The 20,563-nt window shown below is 38.9% G+C and overlaps 1 protein-coding gene across 1 annotated transcript in view; it reads right to left on the bottom strand.

Annotated features, from left to right (window-relative positions):
* LOC125237704 (cathepsin K-like) overlaps nucleotides 1-20,563 on the bottom strand; it is a 49,365-nt gene that overhangs the window by 26,906 nt on the left and 1,896 nt on the right. Inside the window, exons 2-10 of the mRNA XM_048144862.1 lie at nucleotides 18,363-18,468; nucleotides 16,791-16,902; nucleotides 15,904-16,018; nucleotides 11,459-11,582; nucleotides 9,472-9,584; nucleotides 8,419-8,512; nucleotides 8,131-8,211; nucleotides 6,763-6,989; nucleotides 3,737-3,860 (exon numbers count right to left, since the gene is read on the bottom strand). Of these exons, the coding sequence (XP_048000819.1) occupies nucleotides 3,737-3,860; nucleotides 6,763-6,989; nucleotides 8,131-8,211; nucleotides 8,419-8,512; nucleotides 9,472-9,584; nucleotides 11,459-11,582; nucleotides 15,904-16,018; nucleotides 16,791-16,902; nucleotides 18,363-18,468 (1,096 nt within the window). The remainder of the gene's footprint in view (nucleotides 1-3,736; nucleotides 3,861-6,762; nucleotides 6,990-8,130; nucleotides 8,212-8,418; nucleotides 8,513-9,471; nucleotides 9,585-11,458; nucleotides 11,583-15,903; nucleotides 16,019-16,790; nucleotides 16,903-18,362; nucleotides 18,469-20,563) is intronic.

Below are 20,563 nucleotides of genomic sequence, written 5' to 3'. Positions count from 1 at the left end.
GGCTTCGCCCCTGAGCCCCCTTTGTTTGCTCTTAAAGGTCACAAGAAAACGCTAACCCAACTTATTTTAAATACTACGTTAATCTTTCTTTTATGCGGGGGGCTTCGCCCCCGAGCCCCCCTTTTCGTTACTCTTAAGGGTAACAAGAAAACCCTAACCCAACTTATTTTAAATACAACGTTTATCTTTCTTTTATGCGGGGGGCTTCGCCCCCCGAGCCTCCCTTTGTTTGCTCTTAAAGGTCACAAGAAAACGGTAACCCAACTTATTTTAAATACTACGTTGATCTTTCTTTCATGCGGGGGGATTCGCCCCCCGAGCCCCCCTTTTCTTTACTCTTAAGGATCACAAGAAAACCTTATCCCAACTTATTTTAAATACAGCGTTGATCTTTCTTTTATGCGGGGGGCTTCGCCCCCCGAGCCCCCCTTTGTTTGCTCTGAACGCTAACCCAACTTATTTTAAATACTATGTTAATCTTTCTTTTATGCGGGAGGCTTCGCCCCCCGAGCCCCCCTTTGTTTGCTCTTAAAGGTCACAAGAAAACGCTAACCCAACTTATCTTAAATACTACGTTGATCTTTCTTTCATGCGGGGGGCTTCGCCCCCCGAGCCCCCCTTTGTTTGCTCTTAAAGGTCACAAGAAAACGCTAACCCAACTTATCTTAAATACTACGTTGATCTTTCTTTCATGCGGGGGCTTCGCCCCCGAGCCCCCTTTGTTTGCTCTTAAAGGTCACAAGAAAACGCTAACCCAACTTATCTTAAATACTACGTTGATCTTTCTTTCATGCGGGGGCTTCGCCCCCGAGCCCCCCTTTGTTTGCTCTTAAAGGTCACAAGAAAACGCTAACCCAACTTATCTTAAATACTACGTTGATCTTTCTTTCATGCGGGGGGCTTCGCCCCCCGAGCCCCCCTTTTCTTTACTCTTAAGGATCACAAGAAAACCTTATCTCAACTTATTTTAAATACAGCGTTGATCATTCTTTTATGCAGGGGGCTTCGCCCCCCGAGCCCCCCTTTTCTTTACTCTTAAGGATCACAAGAAAACCTTAACCCAACTTATTTTAAATACAACGTTGATCTTTCTTTTATGCGGGGGGCTTCGCCCCCCGAGCCCCCTTTGTTTGCTCTTAAAGGTCACAATAAAACGCTAACCCAACTTATCTTAAATACTACGTTGATCTTTCTTTCATGCGGGGGGCTTCGCCCCCCGAGCCCCCCTTTGTTTGCTCTTAAAGGTCACAAGAAAACGCTAACCCAACTTATCTTAAATACTACGTTGATCTTTCTTTCATGCGGGGGCTTCGCCCCCGAGCCCCCTTTTCTTTACTCTTAAGGATCACAAGAAAACCTTAACCCAACTTATTTTAAATACAACGTTGAGCTTTCTTTTATGCGGGGGGCTTCGCCCCCCGAGCCCCCCTTTGTTTGCTCTGAAAGGTCACAAGAAAACGCTAACCCAACTTATTTTAAATACTACGTTAATCTTTCTTTTATGCGGGGGCTTCGCCCCCCGAGCCCCCCTTTATTTGCTCTTAAAGGTCACAACAAAACGCTAACCCAACTTATCTTAAATACTACGTTGATCTTTCTTACATGCGGGGGGCTTCACCCCCCGAGCCCCCCTTTGTTTGCTCTTAAAGGTCACAAGAAAACGCTAACCCAACTTATCTTAAATACTACGTTGATCTTTCTTTCATGCGGGGGCTTCGCCCCCGAGCCCCCTTTGTTTGCTCTTAAAGGTCACAAGAAAACGCTAACCCAACTTATCTTAAATACTACGTTGATCTTTCTTTCATGCGGGGGGCTTCGCTCCCCGAGCCCCCCTTTTCTTTACTCTTAAGGATCACAAGAAAACCTTAACCCAACTTATCTTAAATACTACGTCGATCTTTCTTTCATGCGGGGGCTTCGCCCCCGAGCCCCCTTTCTTTACTCTTAAGGATCACAAGAAAACCTTAACCCAACTTATTTTAAATACAACGTTGATCTTTCTTTTATGCGGGGGGCTTCGCCCCCGAGCCCTCCTTTGTTTGCTCTGTAAGGTCACAAGAAAACGCTAACCCAACTTATTTTAAATACTACGTTGATCTTTCTTTCATGCTTCCCCCTTCGAGCACCCTCCCCCCCCTTTCTGTTCTTATCTTCCGGCACCATCATCATGCCTTGAAACCTAATCGTAGTCATAGTTCATTACAAGACTTTTCTAAGAAGCCCAAAAACAGCTATGATACGATGTTCCATCATGTAGTTCCAGTTCATATCTTCCGGCTCCATCATCAGACCTTGAAACCTAATCGTAGTCAAAGTTCATTACAAGACTTTTCTAAGAAGCCCAAAAACAGCTATGATACGATGTTCCATCATGTAGTTCCAGTTCATATCTTCCGGCTCCATCATCAGACCTCGAAACCTAATCGTAGTCAAAGTTCATTACAAGACTTTTCTAAGAAGCCCAAAAACAGCTATGATACGATGTTCCATCATGTAGTTCCAGTTCATATCTTCCGGCTCCATCATCAGACCTTGAAACCTAATCGTAGTCAAAGTTCATTACAAGACTTTCCTAAGAAGCCCAAAAACAGCTATGATACGATGTTCCATCATGTAGTTCCAGTTCATATCTTCCGGCTACATCATCAGACCTTGAAACCTAATCGTAGTCAAAGTTCATTACAAGACTTTTCTAAGAAACCCAAAAACAGCTATGATACGATGTTCCATCATGTAGTTCCAGTTCATATCTTTCGGCTTCATCATCAGACCTTGAAACCTTTATGTAGTCAAAGTTCATTACAAGACTTTTCTAAGAAACCCAAAAACGGCTATGATACGATGTTCCATCATGTAGTTCCAGTTCATATCTTCCGACTCCATCATCAGATCAGCTCAATAGTACCATATTATTGTATTGTCATCGGAACTACATATAGCTGCCAATTTTCATTACGCTACGACTCCTGGAAGATGGTTAAATTAGCTTCCTTAGATTCCATTACATACATAGTTACATACACGACGACCTAATAAAAGCGTGTTAAAAAAGATGGATGAAAATCTTGTTCAGAGGATGATGAATACTATTTTCAGAAAAGTCCGTAATTTTGTGCATAAACGTACTGAATGATTGAAATATATGTGACACGCTATAAATTAATAAACGATCTTTTATATTCTGCAATAAAAAATATTGTTTACTTTTTTCTTTTCATTTAAAAATTAAATTCCTCCCATCGCGTACCAATTCTAAATTAACTATGCTTTATTATAAATGGGAAAGTGTGTGTGTGTCTGTTTGTTTGTCCGTCTTTAACGGCAAAATGGAGCAACGAATTGACGTGATTTTTTAAGTGGATATAGTTGAAGGGATGGAGAGTGACATAGGCTACTTTTTGTCTCTTTCTAACGCGAGCGAAACCGCGGACAAAAGCTAGTGACCCTATAAAATCTCATCTTCGTCTTAGCACTTGCGAATCTTCTGACAGGCAGTGGTCCTGATCATGCTCGGTTGGTAAAGAGATTCAAAAGACGCCGTCATTATTTTCTGGTATATGTTATAAATGCATATTTCTGTGTTTTGTATATATAGAAAATGGACCTCATTGATTTACTAGACTAAGGTTACTGTGGAGCTGCTTTGCCGGCTTTAGCTTTTGAAATTTATGTTCTGACATATCTTCTGTACGTTTTACCTACGTGTACCTAGGTTAATCGATAATAGCTCACTTACTCCCAACTGCAGTCGACGATAGACTGCTCGCTGAGGTCTAGAATACGTCCATCAAGTCTCGCCAGCGCCCCTTCGACTGCCGCCGCGGTCGCGAAGGTCCAGCAAGATCCGCATTTATCTTGGTCTGTATCAACAATTGAGATTTGAATAATATAAATACTCTTTTCCCCTTACAATTTCCCAATACAATACAAATACTCTTTTCCCCTCACTAGCTCGGAAACACGTGTTTTGTCCTTTAATACCAGCGGGTGAAAACGAATTTTATCCACTAGCGGGTAAAGTAATTTGACTTTGAATAAAGTCAAATTATCTGCTTTAAATTGATAAAAGTAGGTGAATCTAGCAATGAAGATGATTTACCACCTGTGAAACTACTGGAAGCAGTGATAAACGCATTTTTTGCGTTGCAGTTTTCTCGCTATAGTGAGGGGGAAAGTTTTGTGTTACACTCGGGTGCAAAACATTTTACTTCTCTTGTGTTAAAAAACTCGCAAGTTCAGGATTCTATTCTCGAACCACTCGCTTCGCTCGTGGTTCAACTATAGAATCACTTCACTTGCTCGTTTTTCAATTCCACACTCGGCGTTAAAATACAACTTTGCACCCTTGTATAACAAATAACTATTATTGCACACCTTGATAAAATACAACAATACAAACAAGGAAGCAACACGAACAAAGGTAAACAACAGGCGGTCTTATCGCTAAAGAGTGATTTCTTCCAGACAACCTTAAGGTAGCGGAAATTGAATGATCATAGTGTAAATAAAGCCTGGGGGCTTCGCCGGATGGCATTTCTGCGACGCGAAACGCCACTGAATCGCCGCAGAAATGTAGTCTGGCTCTGTCGCGCCAATACGCAAGAGCGATAGAGATAGATAGATACGAAAGAGATACTGTCGTTAGCGTTTCGTGAGCGTTTGTGCCATTCGGCTACGCACACTGACCAGAAATACGTGACTACGCGCCATGTTGCGCAATTTCATTAGAAAGATCGTCTTCATACTTAACTGAACTGTCACCCCATAATAGGCTAGTTTCCTACTAGTCAAATCAGCATCTTTTTAAGAACTGTCAAAACGATTTGCTAATATGGAATTACTATGAAATACTGAGGAGTGACGTCACGGTCAATTCATTTACTTTATATATTTCTCTTTGACTTATAAAATGGAAATTATGTTTAAACATAACTACTGTCCATAGTTTTCTTTTAATTATGTGGTGGTGCTTTATTTCGTGCACTGCATAAAATATTTTCTTTTAAGTATAGGAAACTAGCCTATATAATCATCATCAGAATAACTGCGCCCTCCTGACAATAAGTGTGCGTGTGGATTGAGTGAGCACCTTCCGAAAATTTATTATAAAAAACCTGACACGTTAGTGGTTCGTTTTGTATTTTACAAATTCCCATTTCACTTTTACTAAACTATACACATATAATAGCGGTCTAAATCTTATGTTTTTCATCAAAATTCGGCTTTTCAAAAGTGTGAGGATTGAGTGAGCATAAGAAACTATTTGTAAAAAATTAAATACGTCACTAGGTGATCTAAAATTTATAGAGGTAAGTTGGCATATTTTTTACTAAATGTTAGTATATAAATATTATATGTTAAATGAATACATTCACTGTTTTCGTTGGTAGTTTGTGAGAACTGAGTGAGCACATGTTAATGACTGTATCTTTTGATTTATCTTTTTACAAATTCAGAGATTCGTTTTACAATTGTTTTAGAACTTTTACTAAATGATCAGCATATTTTTATTTTATTTTCGGAAGGTGCTCACTCAATCCACACGCACACGACAATAATCATATTTTGTCAGTGTACGTAGCCGAATGGCACAAAAGCTCACGAAACGAAACGCTCGTAGATATCTATCTCTATTGGTCTTGCGTATTAGCGAGACAGAGCCAGACTACCTTTCGCGGCGTTTCGTTTTCGTTTCGCGTCGCAGAAATGCCATTCGGCCACGGCACCTGGCTTTAACTAGTCATTTTCAGCAAATCTTCTGACAAATAAATGGGTTACATTATTCGGCCTCCGAGGTTTGTCAAAAAGTGTTTCGGAGAAAAGTAAAGTTATAAAGGAGAACTCCTTCACAGGTCGTTCTTTTAACAGATCCTCATCATTAAAAATTTTGAAATATTGCTAAGCTAGATTCTGTAATTTTAGGGAGGAATTACTCTTTTGGTTCACTGTGAGATATGATATACCTATATCATCATCCTCCTTGCGTTATCCCGGCATTTGCCACGGCTTATGGGAGCCTGGGGTCCGCTTTGACAACTAATCCCAAGATTTGACGTAGGCACTAGTTTCACGAAAGCGACTCGACTGCCATCTGACATTCCAACCCGAAGGGTAACTAGGCCTTAGTCCGGTTTCCTCACGATGTTTTCCTTCACCGAAAAGCGACTGGCAAATATCAAATGACATTTCGCACATAAGTTCCGAAAAACTCATTGGTTCGAACCCGCGACCTTCGGAACGAAAGTCGCACGCAGCTACCAGCGCTTCCGCACGCACTTACCGCTAGGCTACCAGCGCTTCATATGTTATACCTACGAGTATATGAGATATTTTGAATATTAAACATACTTTTGACAGGCGATATGATCCCTTCCAGTCTCATATCATACTCCTCCGGTATCTGAGCCATGATGTCCCCAACTTGTCTCTCGCTATGAGGAAAGGGGATTGTAGCAGACGGGTTTTTAGACCGTCTGCCGCCGCTCATGTGCTTCCGTTCGGCCGGTGTAAGGTCTGAGAGACGGTTTAAGGCCAGTTTGAAGCCCAGGTTCAAGGTCAAATTACTGGCATACTTACTCTAAATGATAACCCTTACAAACTACTTTAGTTACTTTTTTTTTTAATACTACGTCGGTGGCAAACAAGCATACGGCCCGCCTGATGTAAAGCGGTCACCGTAACCTATGGACGCCTGCAACTCAAACAGTGTCACATGCGCGTTGCCACCCCATTAGAAACTTGTACACTCCCTCCTTTACTTACTTTTGACAGGCGATATGATCCCTTCCAGTCTCATATCATACTCCTCCGGTATCTGAGCCATGATGTCCCCAACTTGTCTCTCGCTGTGAGGAAAGGGGATTGTAGCAGACGGGTTTTTAGACCGTCTGCCGCCACTCATGTGCTTTCGTTCGGCTGGTGTGAGGTCCGAAAGGTGATTCAGGGCTAATTTGAAGCCCAGGTTTTGACGGTTGTGGTCTACGACGAACCTGTGAAGTTGTATGATGAGTTGGACAAATATAGTGTTTTTAATCCATATTAATATATCCATACTAATATTATAAATGGGAAAGTGTGTGTGTGTCTGTTTGTTTGTCCGTCTTTCACGGCAAAACGGAGCGACGAATTAACGTGATTTTTTAAGTGGAGATAGTTGAAGGGATGGAGAGTGAAATAGGCTACTTTTTGTTTCTTTCTAATCCTCCACTCCCCTAAAATGGGGGTTGGAAGTTTATATGGAGCATTCCGCAATTTTCGCGGGAAAAGCTAGTATATATATATATGAAGTGTGTGTCTGTTTGTTTGTACATCTTTTACGGCAAAACGGAGTGACCAATTGACGTGATTTTTAAGTGGGAATAGTTAAAAAGATGGAAGTGACATGGGCTGCTTTTTGTCTCTTTCTAACCGGCTACTTCCCTAAAATGGGGCGTCGACGTTTATATGGATCATTTCGTAAATTTCGAATTTAACGCGAACGAAGCCGGGGAGAAAGCTAGTATGATCATATAAATATTCGAAATTATAACTAGACTGAAATTGTAATAATTTTAGAACAAAACGGGACTTAATCGCGTAAACACTTACATTTATAATTAATTTTTTTATTTTAAGTGACAACCCTAGCGCAAAAGTGAATAATCAAGAACAAGTGCGGGTAGTTCGTGAAACTCGCGCGGCTAGAAGATGTTGATGCAATTCCTCGCCAGTCTACCCGTGACCACGAACATAATGTGATGTTCGAAACGTCGGGCCTAATATAAATGTAAGTGTTTACGCGATTAAGTCCCGTTTTGTTCTAAAATTATGAGTGCAAATCGTGTTAGTCTAAATCAATATATGAAATTGTAATAATCTTAATTTAATTGCTGTTAAATAATTTTATTGATGAACGTGTAATATTTATAATATTATTAATAAAATGTCTATGTCTATGTCATATTTTTCACATAAATACATTCATTATAAATACATATATAAGTACAAAACTGTAGTATCTAAAATGTTTCCTAATTGTACTTCAAACGAAAAATGCATAAATAGGTAACTCAAACAATTTAACAACCAGAGACACAAAGTACAGCGATAAAAATTTAAAATACATAATTATTTAAATAAAAATGTACTAACTTCCAATTCTTGTGGAAAATATCTCTTCGCAAGTCATGTTCTTTCTTGTCCTGATAGTTTCTGTCATGGTGCTTTTTGAAGCTGTAAAAAAATAATGGGGTTACTTTCAAGTTTCAAAATATGAGCGGTGTGTCAACCAGGGTGAATTTGGATGGTTGGGGTGAATAAGGACAAAACGTGAAATGCGGTGAAATTATATAAACACATTTTAAAGGAATTTTTAAGTCACATTTTATTTGTTGTCTCTATTCACCCCAGCCATCCCTATTCACCCCATTTTCTTTATACCTGTTGAATGCTTTGTCAAGGTCGCCATGGAAAGCTGGATGCAACATCTTCATGTGCCCATCGAAGTCATCAGGAGTCCATTCACATGATGTCTCTATAAATGAAACCAAAAATGTCACTTTCTACTATACGAGTATCTACGAGGTTCAAAGAAAATGCAGTGTCTGTAACGCGTAAGCCACCGGAGTTTCAGCCGAGACTGCTTGAAGAGCGTGAGAACTCGAGAAGACATAAGTATAAAAGACTAGCTTTTTCCCGCGGCTACGCTCGCGTTAGACACTTAGAAAGAGATAAAAAATAGCCTATGTCACTCTCCATCCCTTCAACTATCTCCACTCAAAAAATCACGTCATTTCGTCGCTCCGTTTTGCCATGAAAAACGGACAAACAAACAGACACACACACACTTTCCCATTTATAATATTATTAGTATGGATTATAATATAACAATGACGTACAGCCTGACAAAAAGAGTATTAAATTAATAGGGTCGCCACCGTCTATGTAAACCGTTTTGCATGTGGCAACTATGGACTATGAAGTAATTTTTGCTAGGAAATAGTAAGTCCATTTCTTCTCTTTTTGCTACGCTGTAAATAACCTACGATTTCTCTGATTGGCTCAAAGATTGGTTGGCTGGTAGCATTAAATTCGCCTTTTTGTGCAGTTATATTTTATTTGTGCAATAAAGATTATTAAATAAAACAAATAAATACAAAGATCTACTGTGGGGTGTGGGAGAGGGGATGGATCTTTGCGAATTCAAATGAAATGGCGAGCCAGGCGAGCGTAGTGACTTAGTGAGTGATTTTTAACCCCCGACGCAAAAACGATGGGATGTTATAAGTTTGACGTGTCTGTCTGTCTGTCTATCTGTTTTTCTGTGTGTCTGTCTGTGTGTGTATCTGTGTGTGGCATCGTAGCTCCCGAACGGATGAACCGATTTAGATTTTAGTTTTTTTTGTCTGAAAGCTGAGTTCATGAAAATCGGTCTACTATGTCGCGGACGGGAGTTTTTTCAAAATTTTAATTTTGTGGTTAAGTTATACAAACCTTTCTCGGCGTCAACGTCCTCCTCGCAGAAGAGGGGGTTAAATTGGTCGTAGTTGAAGATCACGTGTTTCTCTAGTGACCCCAGCATCGTGTTGAACTCTTGCTTCTCCACTCTGTAACGATATGATTATTTGAGCATTTCTTTTTTTTTTGCCACTTTTATGAAGTGTGATATTTTTGAAAAAAAAAATGCTATTTCTACTCAGAATTACTAGCCTTTTCAATCCTAGTAGTTAAAAAAATTGTCCCATACGATTTTTTCTTATTTTGTTACCATTTTCCGTACATGTTGTATGGGGTCAAAAGAGGAAAGTAACAAAAATGTATGGAAATTCTGGGTCACTTTTTGTCTCCCAGTGAGATTGAAAGTACTCGTGATTCTGAGTACAATTGACCTAAAATTCCCTTAAACAATAAAAAAAAATTATTGGCAAAAAAAAAAGAAATGCTCATTTCATGTATGAAGTTGGTAATGAGTAATGAAATATTTGTACGAGTATGTTTTCCCATAGAATACGAATAAATCTGATACTTAAACTTCTACAAAATACCTATTACACATTAGGTATTTTTTTATAACTCCAGCTAGGTGAGTAGTAATAGTACATTACGATACAAGTGCGGAAAAGAGGAAGTTCGAAACGAGTGGCGAATAAATTAAAACACGACCGAAGCACAGTATAATAAAGAGTACTATCGTACAGTATGGCCACTCCCGCTCCCCGCTGAAAGCCGGCGCCTCCGCCCACCCCCTCTCGGTTACCTCTCAGTTACCGCCTGTCAAAAACGCGAACAGTCAACCTGTCATATCTCACTCATACAAGCATGATTCGCGTTCACCTACACGAGCTTAGACTGTGCTAGGAACGTGCCTCTTTCATATATTTGATCGCCAGTGCCGAGATGTGCCGAAGGGAGTCTATATATGCTACAGAAATTGCTTAAATGGAGCATCAGAAAATAGAAGTATAAAGTTACATTAGGTACGCTATATGTGTGGAAAAGAGGTAGTAAAAAATCCCTTTTCGCACGTGTATCGTACGACGTTTTTCAGTACCTACAGATGGCCCTCCGAAGTTTCGACTTGACAAGAAATTAACCACTTCTCGCACTAGTGTTTAATTTATCACCAATCGTTTCGAACTTTCATATTTCCGCACTTGTTTTTGGCAAAGAAAAACAATTGAAAAAATCACCGCTTAGACCGTTTTCACATTATCCGATCCGATATCGGATGTCGGAAGGATTTCAATAGAAAAATCCAAGATGGCGGCTGTAATGTATGGGATATCGGTCCGACATCCGATATCGGATCGGATAATGTGAAAACGCACTTACGGCAAGCCTCAAACTTGCCACCTTCTGGAACAAGCATACGGCCCGCCTGATAATAAGCAGTCACCGACGTCACCGTGGCCAATACTGCCACAATAAACAAATTCTGAAATAAAACTATGGAAACGGATTCAATCGCGTATAATGAATTTACAATTCATCCCATAGTTCCATAGTTCACAGCCAAGTGTAAAAATATGGGTGTACACATGTTACTCAAAAAAAATATGTCCTATAGCATCTTAGTCCGGTGTAATAAGAGCGTAGTACCATATTTATGAGACGATTATTTCGATACATATTTTTGCACTAGCCTATGTGGTGATGGGTTAAGAATTTCACCACCCCCTTTCTTCCCGTGGGTGTTGTAGAAGGCGACTATCGGATATGGGTTAAATTGTGGCGTAGGCGAGAGGCTGGCAACCTGTCACTGCAATGTCACAGTTTCGTTTTCTTTCAACCCCTTATATGCCAAGAGTGGCCCTGAAGCTTTAGTAGTTTCATGTGCTCTGCCTACCCCTTTATGGGATACAGGCGTGATCGTATGTATGTATTTTTGCACTTGACTGTTCCATATATAGTATTTCCATAGTTTTATTTCATGAGTAACTGTCGCGGTAACCGAAGACAATTAATAAACAAATTATCTTACTGTACGGGAACATCTTCGCCTCGCTCCGTCCTGTAGCTGTAAAGCACGAGTTCGGTGCGTGTGTCCCCATCTTCCTCCCTGAACTTCCACACGTCCACCTTCCGACCCTCGTGGTAGCTTTTACCTGAAATCAACCTTGGATATTACAGTTTAGACAGGGGCGGCTCACTCCGCGATTCTACCGCCGCGCTGTAAGTACATGCCGACGGCCGCGAGTTCGCGGCCCATTCAGTGGTGACGACCTTCGCTCGGCGCAATAAAATTCAATATCGGCTGCTCGCGAGCGGTCCGTTTGCTAATGCTAAGTAAGAATTTAGAATGGCGGAATTTTGTGAACATCAACATTTATTTTTCTAAAAACCAAATTTTTTGGAAGTTTTTCTTGTCACATTTTGACATCTATCAATGACTACTGTGAGACTATGCTCCACAATTGCGCATCAGAAGACCTTTTCTACTGAGTAACAATACGGAAATGTTTTTTTTTTATTTGGCAATAACTCTGAAACTAGACGAAATCTAGAAAAGTTTATATGACATTTTAGTCTTAAAATGTGACCAAGAATATGCCGCTAAAGTTATATGGGTTCCTCGCGAGCACCTTGTATATTCTGTGGTTTAGGCTCAAGCCACAGTATAATAAAGAGTACTAGGTATATCGTACAGTATGGCCACTCCCGCTCCCCGCTGAAAGAGCCACCCACCCCCTCTCGGTTACCTCACAGTTACCGCCTGTCAAAAACGCGAACAGTCAACCTGTCATATTTCACTCATACAAGCATTGTACGCGTTCACCTATATACACGAGCTTAGACTGTGTGCTAGGAACGCGCCTCTTTCATATATTTGATCGCCAGTGTCCGAGATGTGGTTAATCCAAGCTAAGTTCTGCAGCGATTTTGACAACCCCATAGATGCATATTATCTGAGACGTCAAAGTTCTATGGCCACTCACACCCCAGTGACGAATGAAGACACACCATCACCCGGGCCGGGCAGATCCGTCGGCTGCCCGCGCGTGTGTGGACCGCACCTTAGTTAACCTTTTGCGCCTTTTCTATGACTTGTGTTTTCCTTTGATTAAAATAAAAACTAGTAATCGCCAAAATAAAACAAAATGGATAACAAAAGGAATAAAAAAGTCGTGTTACACGAAACGTAAGCTGTATATGAAATGTAGAACATCTTGTAATAAAAATGAAAATAAACGATTATTTAAATACTATGATAAAATTCTTAGAAAGTGTATTTGTGCATCACAGAAGATAGTAAACAAACAGCTTATTTTAAATCATAAAAATAAATGTAAGGCGACATGGCAAGTAATATCATCGACGACATCTAATAATTTTCAAAGCAACAGTCTTGACTCTATACAATTTAATAAGATGACATATACTGATCCCCAAGATATTTGTAATTTATTCAATAATTATTTTATCGAGTTAACGAGCTCTAACGTAGGTATAACACAAGTATCTCCTCAGGTAACATACAATCTGGAAAATCAAGTAAACTCTATGTTTTTGCAACCAGTTGATGAACCAGAGGTGTACAAATTAATTATGTCACTTAATAATAGTAGAGCTTGTGGCTATGATGGCATTATTACGAATATTTTAAAACTAAATGCAATAAGCCTTACCTATCCTTTAACACATGTTATAAATTTGTCTTTTAGTCAAGGTATCTTCCCAGAACAATTAAAGTTATCGATTATTAAACCATTATTTAAAAAGGGCAATCGTACAGATCCCAACAACTATAGACCAATAACTTTAGTTCCAGTATTATCAAAATTATTTGAAAAAGCAATGTGTACAAGGTTAACGAGTTATTTTGAAAAGAAAAATATACTGAAACCAAATCAGTTCGGTTTTAGGAAAGGTCAATCAACTGAATTGGCTTGCTTTCACTTCATAAAGTATATATCAGAAGCGATAAACGACAAATTGCCAATAACATCGGTTTTTCTTGATTTAAGTAAAGCTTTTGATACGGTTAATCATACTATTCTTTTGAGAAAGCTTGAAATATATGGAGTTAGAGGTTCTGTACTTACTTGGCTAAAAAGTTATCTAGCAGACAGAAAACAGTGTACAGAAATTCAAAGATTCGTCAGTCTGGGGAAAAGTATTGAGAAACAAAAGTTCCAGTCTGAATTTCGTGTAAATAGATGGGGAGTTCCTCAGGGCAGTAATTTGGGCCCGTTATTGTTTCTGATATATGTTAATGATCTTCCCCAAGCTACAACACAAAAGTGCATATTATTTGCAGACGATACTACACTCATGATTAAGGGGGAGAATGCCTTAACATATGAAGCTGAAATAAATAAAGCCTTGGCTGATATCAGTACTTGGACCAGCAATAATAATTTAAATATCAACCTGACAAAAACTGTATATACTCAATTTCATTCCTATCAAACCGATCCTGGCCAGCTTGACATCAAATATAATGACACAGTAATAGAAAAATCGGATAATGTGAAATTTTTAGGATTAAATATTGACAAAAACTTAAACTGGAAACGACACGTCGACGTAGTTTGTTCCAAACTTGACGGATTTGTATTTGCTCTAAGGAAACTTAGGAATACGGTATCTATAGAGGCTGCAACAACTGCGTATCATGGATATGTAGCGTCTGTACTTAATTATGGTCTTTTACTGTGGGGTAATTCCGTCGATATTGAGAAAGTGTTCGTTCGGCAGAAAAAATGTATTCGTGCTATAGCCAATGCCTGGGTAATGGACACCTGTAAGCCACTGTTTGAAAAGTTTAATATTTTGCCTTTACCTTGTATTTATATAAAAAAGGCGTGCCTGTTTGTAAAAAAACATCCTGAACTTTTTAGGAAGAGGTGTGATGTGTTGCCAGGAAATCAGAGAGCGCAATATAAAGACTTATTATATCAGCCTCCATCACATTCTACTATATACCACAGGAATGCATACAATATGTGTATAGTTATATTTAACAGCCTTCCAGATGAACTTAAGAAAATCGATTATAAACAATTTAATAGTAAAATTACCAAATGGCTCTCCGAAAACTGCTTCTATAGTGTAAAGGAATTTTTAGAACATAAGTTATTAAACAAATAGTGTAATATTTGACATTGTGCAGATTTCTTGACATTTAACTTTATATTTCATGTTCTATATATGTTGCTGAACTCTACAATTCTTAATCATTAATTCATTTAACGTACATATTGTATATTATTTTAAATTTATAGACTAGTATTAATAATTTTCTGTCAATTCTATTTTTGTATCATACCATTAATAAGTGGATGCCTTTTTATTATGTAAAAAAACCCACTGACTAAATTTAGTACTATTATTGTAAAATTGTGATCTTATATTGTTAACTATTTGCATGTCGTGTTTTCGACTGAATACTGAAACCTATAAAACTTGTCATCCTGTACCATACGTATTCTGGCAAATAAAGAAATTCTATTCTATTCTATTCTATTAATATATTCTGTCAAACAAGTTTGTCAGTAAATAAGAACTAAGAAAACTATAGGTAACCTTTTCTCTAGCACCCTAAAGAAAAGGATGCATATAGTGTGCCTGTGTGGTGACGGGTTAAGAATTTCACCACCCCCTTTCTTCCCGTGGGCCGTGGGTGTCGTAGAAGGCGACTATGGGATATGGGTTAAATTGTGGCGTAGGCGAGAGGCTGGCAACCTGTCACTGCAATGCCACAGTTTCGTTTTCTTTTAACCCCTTATTTGCCAAGAGTGGCCCTGAAGCTTTAGTAGTTTCATGTGCTCTGCCTACCCCTTTATGGGATACAGGCGTGATTGTATGTATGTATGTATAGTTTTCTTTGTTCTTATTTACTGACGGACTTGGTTGACAGAGTATAGCAAGGATATGTCCGTCTCGGTTTTGTCCGCCGGGCAAGCCGCGGATCCCAGCCTTGTCCGGTACGTGTATGGCTAGCTATTGTGTATGCCTTTACGAATGCCGAAAATGCCTAAATGAAAATCTTTTTTTTTTGCCAATAAAAAAATTTTGATTGTTTTAGGGAATTTTAGGTCAATTGTACTCAGAATCACGAGTACTTTCAATCTCACTGGGAGACAAAGTGTCCCAGAATTTCCATACATTTTTGTTACTTTCCTTTTCTGCTACCCCATACAGCATGTACGGGAAATGGTAACAAAATAAGAAAAAAATCGTATGGGACAATTTTTTTAACTACTAGGATTGAAAAAGCTAGTAATTCTGATTAGAAATAGTATATTTTTTTTTCAAAAATATCACACTTCCTAAAAGTAGCAATAAAAAAAAGAAATGTTCAAATAAACATTAAATAAATGTCATATACAAAGAAAAAGTGACTAAGGGCTCCAAATACAAATTAAAATATTTTCAAATGAGAATAATTTAATTTGTTCCAAGGAATGCTCAAATAGTACCTACCTGCATAAACGTATTCTTCTTCAGTGGGAAAAGCGTCGTTGGTTGATTCTTGGTCCATGTCTATTTTGGAGCAGAATACCGTGTGTCCCTCCTTCTCGGTCCACTTAGGGTAGGCCTGGATGTTTGGAAACAGAAATAACAGAATAGTAGATTGTGTTACAAACCGGATTAATGAAAACTAGGACCCCACTTTGTAAAGATCCTAAAATACTATCAATGATCGGATGACATGCAAAAGTTACAAATACAAAAAAGCACACATCGACCTCGTTTTGGTTCAAAATGGTTCTGAACTTGTATTACCTACAAGTGTGTAGGTACTTAAGGTACTTAGTGAGTTAGTGACTTTTGCTTTCTACCTGACGATATGTGAGTGTGTTTAGTAAAACGTCCCACTTTGTCGGTTACCATTAAGGCGAGAATTACTTGTATCTTTATAATGAATAAACTGAAAAAGCGGCTTTATAGCAATCGACAAAGTGGGACGTTTTCCCGTGCACACTCACATATGACTTTCATACAGAAATAACGCAACAGGTTAGGTGATGAACAATGGCAACAATACACTTCTTTTCGGGTGTACATAAAAGATGACTCACATTAAATCGGACCGGATCCGGGCCGGAGTTTCCGGCGCTTCGTTTTCTATGGAAAGCGTCATGTGATTTACTATTACAAAAAATTTAACGCCGAAAAGACCGGTCCGGATCCTGCCTGCTCTAACTTGTCGTCCTTTAGGGTGCATTTTGTGCTACTTGGATGTGGATTCATATCCACAAATTATATACCTTGTTGTCCATCTTTGTGAAACGGATTTAACTAAGCCACGCAGGTGCGAAAGGCGGGAAATCATAATGGAATAGCTTATTACACCATCATCGTTATACCATGTATATAGTTCCATCGGTGCCAGTGGCTCCATCTTCGCCCCAATAATAGTAGCGCTTCACCATTCCGTCGTACACGTCTACCCTGGATCTATTGAATTCGGTGCTGTACCTGTTGACAAGTATTGAGGTTGAGTTTGCATTCTCATCATCATCCTCCTTGCGTTATCCCGGAATTTGCCGCGGCTCATGGGAGCCTGGGGTCTGCTGTGACAACTAATCCCAAGATTTGGCACAGGCACTAGTTTTACGAAAGCGACTGCCATCTGACCTTCCAACCCAAAGGGTAACTAGGCCTTATTGGAATTAGTCCGGTTTGCTCACGATGTTTTCCTTCAGCGAAAAGCGACTGGTAAATATCAAATGACATTTCGCACATAAGTTCCGAAAAATTCATTGATGCGAGCGGTTACGGTTGATTGTTGATGTAAAGAAGCGTAATTTTATGGGACCCCAAAATTGAGTGATGACCATCGCTGAGCCCTAACTTCACTGCGAGTATTAGTTCGTCGCACGGTAAAGGCCTGTTACTCCTGTTATTAGCTATTTGGTGTTGTTGACTGACGCTCCGTTAATATTAGGGGAACTTTATGATTGGGATATATGCTATGCTATCCAAAATTTTTATTTGATTACTTTGCTACACAATTAGTGTATAAACAGCAATTTTAACGACTACCTATTTCTTCTGTTTCAGTGTGCGTAGCCGAATGCACAAACGCTCACGATGATATCTCTTTCGAAACTATCTATCTCTGTCACTTTTGCGTATTGGCGCGACAGAGCCAGACTACATTTCTGCGGCGTTTCGGTGGCGTTTCGCGTCGCAAAAATGCTATTCGGCTACGCTCCCAGAACTATTTCAACACGTCAGCCGCGATAGCCATTGATTCTCGGCTTCGCCACCGGTGAGCTTAATTACTTTTTCTTTAGTGTATGGTATCTATTTCAGTTTATTATTTAAATAGACTTAGGTATGGTCCAAGGCTTTTTCTGCCGGCTTTAGACATTTTAATCTGCCTTGCCTTAGTCTTTTGAAGTCGATCTGTGTAGTGGGTCATGGAAGCTATTACTTACTTATGAACATAATAGTAAAAGTAAGAAAAAACGCTTATCTGGGCTGGGCCTTGGCGGCCAATTTTATGATTTCGAGATTTTCGAGCACACGATTTGGTCAATCTAAAATTTGTCAGATGACTACAAATAGATAAATAAATATTATAGGACATTCTTACATAGATTTACTGAGTCGCACGGTAAGCTCAAGAAGGCTTGTGTTGCAGGTAGTCAGACTCAGACAACGATCTACATAATATACAAATACTTATATAGAAAACATTCATGACTCAGGAACTTTAATATCTGTGCTCATCACACAAATAAATGCCCTTACCGGGATTCGAACCCGGGACCTCGGCGTAGCAGGCAGGGTCACTATCACTACGCACTAGGCCAGACCGGTCGTCAAAACTACAAATACCAGATGTCAGATGACTAGCCAATAAATCTGGTAAATTATTAAAAAAATACACGAAAACTCAGAAACTCGGTTCCATGATGTTGATGTCTTACCACAGCTTCATAGGCAGTTTCAAGTCGGCTATCAGATCAATCCTTTCCGCGTTGATGCTGTACTCTGACGGCAGCGTCAGTACCTCGTCCAGGTTATCATCATCATCTGAAAATACAACGCAGTTGATTTATTCTGAGTACAATAGAGTATACAAAGTATACAAACCTCCGATGTTTCGAGTAGGACAGGCTTTTGCAAAATTCAAACTAAATAAAGTTTGTAAAAAAATAAATATAGACGGTCAACCAAATCATGATCATGGCACTAATAATGCCGAGAAATTCAAGTTTTCTAAGGAAATTAAACCTTCGCCCCTACATTTTCAATATTTTTTTAAAGTTTTAGGGCTCGTTTTCCTCAGCAAATAAAATCAATTATCAAAAAAAAAACACGGTCTGTACACAATTGATTTTTTTCTAATCTCAAAATTATCCCAATGCTGTAATTGGGTTCAAAACTACAATTATCATTATTATCAAGTTCATATTGCTCGCAATGAGCATCTAGTCAACTTCAAATATTCCAAATTCTACACATAACGACTTTTGTTTTATCAGTTTAGTTAAGAAAAACTGTTTTAAAAATCTAAATACCAAAATGAATCAGCAATAGTCAAATGAAACTCAACTTGTTGATCTCACCGATCAAAATGTCTCTAAATCACTGCTCTAACAGTTGCCTCCATCTCGTAACTACTCTCAGTCATATGGACTATGCTAGTCATGATGATTGCGCCAACGCCAAGGTTTAGAAGGCACGCGTTTTAGGAAGACAGTTGGCCAGTGAGCAGTTGAGCACTACATTTTCAAACTTGCCGAATTTTTTTAGTGCCAACATTTGGTTGACCGACTTTAAGTGCTAATAATTTCAGAATAAATATTCTTGTCAAATAATTTCATTGACAGTATTTTTAAATGATTTATTAAATTTCACACTTTAAGAGCGCTTTCAAAAAATCTGCTTGCTCGAATTTCGACGCCGGCGGCGCTGGCGTGCGCCTGTGTGCAGACGCACACTATAACCAGAAGCATAACGATTGTAGCCTGCGGTACAGACATAGCGTGCGATCCTCTTCGAACCAACCTTACGTGCGGCTAGAGCGAAAGGGATAGCATTCATGGTCGGTACCGCCACGCCGTCAGTAGCGTTGCGGACTAACCATTATTGATACTTGCGTAAAAACACCGCCATATAAATTACATATTTGCATACATGATTTCGTGCATAAATACTTGACCTTTTAGTTTAATTATTAAAGTTATCACAGTTTTTTCTATTAAAACGTGTGTAGCCTTGGAAGAAATAATTTAAAAACCTTTTATAATATAATAAATTGTGTATATAATATTGTCTTCTGTCACCGCGATAGTTACTCATGAAATAAATTGATGGAATCAGATTATTTCGCGTATAATGAATATAATCCGTTTTCTTAGTTTTATTTCATTTTGCATATGATATATGTTTTCTAGGTTCTTTTCGGTGAAGGAAAACATCGTGAGGAAACCGGACTAATTCCAATAAGGTCTAGTTTACCCTTTGGGTTGAAAGGTCTGATGGCAGTCGCTTTCGTAAAAACTAGTGCCTACGCCAAATCTTGGGATTAGTTGTCAAAGCGGACCGCAGGCTCCCATGAGCCGTGGCAAATGCCGGGATAACGCAAGGAAGATGATGATGTTTTCTAGGTACATATATATATATATAATGGAACTAAGATCGGTTTTCTTTAATTTTAAGTAGTTTTTTTTATATTTAAAATGTGTTTTTAGGGTTTCGTAGTCAACTAGGAACCCTTATAGTTTCGCCATGTCTGTCTGTCTGTCCCTCCGTCCGTCCGTCCGTCCGCGGATAATCTCAGTGACCGTTAGAACTAGAGAGCTGAAATTTGGTACCAATATGTATATCAGTCACGCCGACAAAGTGCAAAAATAAAAAGTGGAAACAATGTTTTATTAGGGTACCCACCCCCCTACACGTAAAGTAGGGCGTGATTTTTTTTTTCATTTCAACCCTAACGTGTGATTTATTGCTGGATAGGTATTTAAAAATGAATTACTGAAATCGTTTTTTGATAATATTAATATTTTCGGGAATAATCGCTCCTAAAGGAAAAAAAGTGTCCCCCTTCCTCCTCTAACTTTTTAACAATATATTTAAAAAATATTTAAAAATCACAAAAGTAGAACTTTATAAACTTTCT

Source organism: Leguminivora glycinivorella, chromosome 22 (assembly GCF_023078275.1).
Source record: "Leguminivora glycinivorella isolate SPB_JAAS2020 chromosome 22, LegGlyc_1.1, whole genome shotgun sequence".
Classification (NCBI taxonomy): Eukaryota; Metazoa; Arthropoda; class Insecta; order Lepidoptera; family Tortricidae; genus Leguminivora; species Leguminivora glycinivorella.
This window is presented reverse-complemented; position numbering and strand designations above follow the sequence as displayed.